Source organism: Limulus polyphemus, unplaced genomic scaffold, assembly GCF_000517525.1.
Source record: "Limulus polyphemus unplaced genomic scaffold, Limulus_polyphemus-2.1.2 Scaffold5492, whole genome shotgun sequence".
NCBI classification, from domain to species: Eukaryota; Metazoa; Arthropoda; class Merostomata; order Xiphosura; family Limulidae; genus Limulus; species Limulus polyphemus.
Genome location: NW_013671102.1, coordinates 9,550 through 16,358, shown reverse-complemented (window position 1 = coordinate 16,358; position 6,809 = coordinate 9,550). Strand labels below are relative to the sequence as shown.

General features: G+C 32.6%; 1 protein-coding gene across 10 annotated transcripts in view; it reads right to left on the bottom strand.

Annotated features, from left to right (window-relative positions):
* Positions 1-6,809, bottom strand: part of LOC106472650 (nicotinamide/nicotinic acid mononucleotide adenylyltransferase 1-like) — a 55,719-nt gene that overhangs the window by 42,751 nt on the left and 6,159 nt on the right. For 8 of the 10 annotated variants that reach the window (XR_002613496.1, XR_002613497.1, XM_022401205.1 and 5 more), the window contains exons 2-3: positions 2,542-2,690; positions 137-293 (exon numbers count right to left, since the gene is read on the bottom strand). Coding sequence is in view for 8 of the 10 variants with exons in the window: in XM_022401205.1 (XP_022256913.1) it covers positions 137-293; positions 2,542-2,626 (242 nt within the window). In the remaining 2 variants the exon portion in view is untranslated. The remainder of the gene's footprint in view (positions 1-136; positions 294-2,541; positions 2,691-6,809) is intronic. The other 2 variants (XM_022401204.1, XM_022401206.1) reach the window with 1 other exon arrangement.

Here is a 6,809-nt window from a genome sequence, read left to right as displayed (position 1 = left end):
TACAGAATGCTCTGAAGAATGATATAGTAGAGAATTATACCTTGGAATATTGATTCTTGTACTACATGTTATCATCACTTTATTGTTGTTAATTATAACTAAGTCCTAGAATTATATGAAGTTCGAAACTGCTTACCTGATCCAATCACTTGTTTGAAGTGCTCGTTGTAACATTTCACATCTATGCTTTGCAGTCAGCAATCCTTTCTTGCCATATCCATCACTTACAGGAGAAATAATCCCACCAATAACCTGGTATCTTTTCGTACTATGTAGATAGTCACGTGCTAACTCTATACAATAACAAATCAGATAAGAACATTTGGAAACCACACCAATTTAAGTTTTGTTCTTCAGACAAACTAAATTATTTTCTACAAGTATCAAGATAAACAAATTCTACTTTGATTAATTTTCTTCTATAGAGTGAATGTTAGAGCTTTTCTTTCCAGAAAATGTTGCTCAAATTATTTTTACACTTTAAGGTCTGTCACACTATACTAATTTTATTATAGTAACATCAGAGAGCAACCAAGATAGTGGAGAAACTCTTTGAAATACATATTTCATACTAGCAACAAATGCTAGTAGATTTTCATGCATAAAATAAATACAAAGTTGTTGTTTTTCTCAAATCTTAAATAGTAGAGAAAATGTTAAAACTGATTTGCTTTCACCAATATATGGTGATAAATTACTAAACTCTGTTGTTAGAACACTTCCCTCCAAATAAAATCAAACAACAAATTCCAGTCTTCTTAAAAATATCAAAAGTCAAACAGATATACCTGGTACAACAAGGATTTCTCTCAGCTTTCTCTTAATTTCAAAATAACAAAGGAAGCATTCCTTCTCTACTTTTATTAGTACCCAAGGGTTGAAACCAATTTAAAATATTCAGTTGTTTGTGAAGAAAATGAAACTGACTTTAATGTTTCTATTAAAAACCATTTTCTTTATTCTAGAAAGGATAGTGGAAACTCAAAATTCTCTCTCTTTTTTTCAATTCTTTTACATATTCATTTAACTTCTCCCCATTTCAACTTTAGCAAATATTTCTAAGGATGACTAACCTTTCTTTATATGTAAAAATAAAATCTATAGGTGAATTTTACAGTTGCTTTGCATTTCAAAGAAAGTATGTAATACAAGTACCAATGTGTTTGCTATACTTTTATTTACAAACATTTAAAGAAAGCTGTATAATTTTTACATGAGTAGAGAATTTAATGAATTAAGAAATAGCTGAATGTATGAAATTTTTAAATAAAAATGTATTCACCATAATACAGTTAAAACTTCAATAAAATATTCTATTTCATTATGATACATGCATACATTAAATACTAAAAGGACTGCTTACAGGGCTATAATTTTTTTGGTGGGAGCGTATTACATTTATTACAAACTTATTGGATTCCACCCCACCCCAATCATTTTTTTTACTGTATGTGACACCTGTGTAATTTTTCATGCAGTTGCAAAAAATACTAATACCTCACCAAAATAATTGTTTTTATGATTTCAATACTACAATAATACAATTTCTTGAATTCAAAGCTTCATCTCAGGACACCCACCATTACAATGGTACTTTAATGCCTTTTTTAACTTTAATTTCAGTCACGAAAGTCAACAAAACTTGTCAGCCAAAACTTATCATAATGGGATACCTTTGCTACCATTTTATGTACTTCAATTTCCATGCAAACAATATCTTTTTATTCGTATTGAAATGAGTTTAGTTAAATAAAGGGATGAAATGTTCTTAATTAAATATACAAGAAAAGACTGACTAGAATATTTACATTGAACATATGTTAAAACTATATTAATCAATAGTAGTTAGCGAGAAGAAAAAAATATATTACATGTGCAGACTAGATACTATAAAAAGGAAAGAAACAAAGTTAGTGAACATGATCAAAGATCTAGTATAAGAAATTATGAGTACATGTGTAACTTGTACCTGTTAGGATTATATATCACCAGGAAATTACACTTTTTATCACCATGGTGACAGAAATATATACAAAAACCTTCATAAAGTGACATTAAAAAATAAGCAACTATGACTTCAGTCCGGTCAAGCTGGATAGAATATTCTGCCTTTATTTTGAAGAAACCTCATGATAACTAACCAATTTCATCCAGCTCATATCAACACACTACATAGCAATGAAAATATATAAAAGCTAGGTTAAAAGTAATAACAAATGTCATGCTGCAGAGTTTTTTGTCCAGTATGAAAATATAAAAAAAGTTAAAGTAACACAATTTCAAAATACACAGTAATATGTCATTCAGTAGGTACTGTCTGCTCTATTTCGCTTTGAGTAAATATGTATATTTCAGATATGACTTATATTCGAAAAGACAAAATAAAAGGTTCAAATCCTAATAAAGAAAAGAAAATTATGTGATAAATATTTTGACTAAATATTTAAGTTGTCATCTAAAACACACACAACAATACTAAAAAACAGTAAAACACTAGTTATAGATACACCAGAATAGCTGATGTATAATGTAACAACTTACCAAACATTCGTAGGTGCATATTTGTGATTGGATTGAAAGAACCACATGCCAGGAGAACTACCTTAGGCTTATCCTGCATCATCATGCTTGATGTAAATCACACGTACTTGTATAATGTGATATTGAATGTATGAAGACAAAAACTGCTTCTTGGAGAAAAAGAATATAATCTGGTTGAATACAAAACTTCATCACTTTCTTTTACTGTCTTCACAGTTGTAGCGCAGAAGTAAATAAAATTATCACTTCTAAACAATTATTTACAAAATATTCATTTCAATTGTAAACTTAGATTTTCAATCTAAACTGTAAAATTGTGTTGTAAAACTTTATATCATAAATTTTAAGAACAAGTCACTGCAATGTATACATTGTCTTCCACATCTCAAACTGGTTAACATGTCTCCCAACATTGTGTCCATTGTTTCCTGAATGTAGTCGTTCGAACAGTGGAAGTGACTACTGAAAAGTGTGTGTACACATGTTTCATTGCTTCTTAGGTAACCAAATTACCATTTTATAATATGGAAGTCTAGACTGTACTCATTTCCTGTTTATCATGTTAATTGATTGTCATCTTTTATGTCTGTTAATCATAAATAAAAATTTTACAACTTAGTAACATAACAGAGAATAAATCACTCTGCAGTTTCTAGTAATCAAAAAGTCAAAAGTCATATACTATAAGCTTTTTGAGCATGTTTTTTCATAACTACTTATGATTTAAATTCTATGTTTTTACTATAACCAATTTTAAAGTTAACATAAAAGTAATTTCTTAATTTCTGTTTTGGATATTGGTGAATAGAAGACATTAATACTAGAAATAAATAACCTTATAACACCAAAATGTTTTTACTTAATTAGACACTCAACATTTTGCTTTACAGCTTCTTCAGGAATGTTCACTAAATCACAAAATGAAACTGACTTTGAAGCTTTGTACTGTCAGTTTCAATTTGAATTTTAGTGAACACTCCTGAAGAAGCTGTAAAACAAAACGTTGAGTGTCTAATTAAAGAAAAACAACATTTTGTTGTTATAAAGTCGTTTACTTCTAGTATTAATAAAAGTCATTTCCCCAGTTTTAGACACAAATCTGACTTCCAAGAGCTTCAAATTAATTAGATAAGATTGGTTAAGTGGAAAACTTAATCAAGCTTAGGGTGTTTCAGTTAGCTATGAACAAAGCTAATGAAGTATTCCTTTCAAATTCTTGTGTTTCAACCAAATGCCTATGTAAAAATGAATGAATCAAAGAACTAGAATAATATATGAAAAACTTTTAGCATGCTAATAATAATCAAAGAATGGATGACTCCAAGTTTTACTAAAACAAACAAAATCAAAAAAGTTATATTTAAGGCTGAGAAGAATTATGAATGTTTTTTTAGTTTAGCTCAAAACATCAAATTTCTGGGGATGGAAGGATTATGTTAAAGAGATAGGCTAAGACTTCTCAGCTTACTTTTTCTTGTGAAAAGAAGGGTAAGAGATGATCTTACTTGGAGATCAAAAGGATAAAAGCCTCAGCTTCCTTCATGCTATATTTTGAAGATAATAGAATGAGGGGACACAAGATTTAAAAAACAACACACACACACACACAGGCTAGGCTCTGGTTCAGACATTTATTTTTCTAACTAATAATTGACTTATGAATGAGTTGCCATCATCAATAGTGGAAAGAGGCTAGCACTTTAGAGTTTAAGTCAATTTCAAACAGAATGCTCAGGGTCAGGAACATTGCTAATATCTTCTCTTGTAAAAAACAAAAAAAAAACAATCAAAACCCCAGTCACCTTATATTCTTCACCATTCTTTAAGAACCCGATCCCCATTCTAACATTTTACTTACCTTGAACATACCTAAAAAAAAATACTTAGTTTGTTTTGACATCATCAGTCACTTTTTATTTACCAATTTTTGTTTAATTACATTCCTATAGTTCTGTAAATCTTTCATTTTAAAATTCTTAAACATATGGTATTTATTCCTGATTTTCTCCTTTATATCTTAGTCCATAGAGGTGTCCCAACACATCAATATATAATCTTTTCACACGTAATGATACACTGATTCCTGTGGGTTCAAAGATCGATATACTTGCAGTAGATCTAAAATTACAAGTGACTAAAAATTTATTTTTAGGCTAAGCAAAATATTAAACAAATTAATGGCTACAACATTAGTAGTCTATTAATTTATTTTTAATTAAAATACAAATGTTTTAACAACCGAGAGATGCATTTAACAACCTTACTTGTCCTTTCAATTTGTAACAACAAAGTATTCTTTATGTAGCATTGTTTACATATCATGTCTAAACATCACAAGGCAGAAATAGTGGTTCAGAAGGAATCTAAATAAAGTATATTATGTTAATGGTTGCTAGTGCAGAATTGGTTTGATAGAAGCACATCTGCCTGGGCCACACTCACCACAGAGTGGGATCCTATGAAAATGAGGTAAGGGACCCTGCAAGGTAGCAATGAAAATACTCACCCCTCTGTATAATCTAGCAGGAATGGTTAAGATAGCTACAGGGGGAAGGCAAAAACCCTCAGATGAAGATACTGCCAGATCATGCAAATAACGTGAGATAAAAGTATTGGGGGAGGTCCACATACCAGTCTGCCCAAAGTCCTCCAGCAGGCAATTCAACCAGGCTGCTAAAGACATCGAAATGTGACAAATCTGATTAGACATGACTTGAAGAAACTTCTTTGCCTTCAAAGAGAGCCCAGAATAAAAAGTTGATGTGTAGCATCTCTAAAGGCATTAGTGCAGGCAACAAAACCTTCAAGACCTTCACTGAACACACCACAATTGCAATCTGATTGGACATAGAAGTAAGAAATTGGTGAAAAGTGGGTCAGCAGCCATGAAAAATAAACCTTCAGGTAAAAGAGATACATGATATATAAGAATCAGGTCTCAAACAGTTGTTGAGAAAGACCATGTAACGTAACCTTAATATACCTATTAGGTAACAGGAATGGTCATTTGGGACCAAGGACCCAAAGTGACTTTAGTCGTGAGAATCAAACTGCAGTTGATAAGGCCACTTTAAATAGGGCAATTGTGGAAAATGCAAAAACCCCTGCCAAAGAGCCAGGTCAAAAAAAAAAGAGTTATGGTTGGCACTTCTGATCAAAGTGAGTTCAACCCCCTCCCAATACAACATTACCAATATGCGTGTCATTTCCATTGATAAATGCTCATCTCAAGACTAGACAAAAACCGAGACAGATATATGACAACCTTAGAAATTAAACCCTGATGCCGTGCAAAAGACTGCCTAATGTCTATGCCTGAGGCTTAAGCTTTTGGATAGCCAGGTGTACCATGTCAGATCATGGCTGCTACCACAGAGATTACCTAAGAAGAAATGGAAGAGATGGACACTCCAGAAGATACTGCAGAAGCAGAAACCAGGGTGTAGCTGCCAATCTGGTATATAAAAAGGAGATGACAATGAGTTGGAACAAACTATATTTAGTACCATATCTTAGTAGTGTCCCGCCTTAACAACCCCCTCAAGATCAAAGAATGATCACGATTAAGGAAACTAGGAAATCCAGTGAATAGATGCTTATGAGCGATTTGAGTGATGCCCACATTCCTAGAAGAGAAAGAACCATCTGTGCAGTGGGTGAAGGAGAGGTGAATAAGAATCAGGCTTCCTATTCTATAGTGTTGAGCCCGATGGGAGTCAGCTGAGCCTGACTGAGAGGTGAGATGAAAAAAAACAAAAACACAGACTGATGACATATTAAATTGGAGCAAGAATAGATGTCTCAGCCCTAAGAATGAAGCCTGCCTTGTTGTTTCTGAAAGTAGAATCAGGATGTGATGTCCTGACAACTGACAAGATGTTGCCAGCAGTAACCAGTCACCTATGGAAAGGTGTGTGTGCACAGTACGATGAATGGAGATGACGAGAAAATACTTGTACGATTCGACAGAACCCATGTGAAACCGATGCGAGTCCTAAGGTAAAAACCCGGAACTGCAGTACCTGACCTTTGTGCCCAAAAATCACCGATAGTGGTGGGACACTATGGCAATGTGCAGATAGGTGGTGACTACAACAAACTTGGACATCCACAATCCCAGTAAAAAAATGTCAACTCAGAAATGTGTGAAAATTGGAGAATCTAGGCATCGATATAAATGAGAAAGATTGATGACTGGACACCAATCTCCTGTTTTCTGAGGCCCAACAACTTACAGGAATAAAACCTCGAAAGAACTAGCATGACTC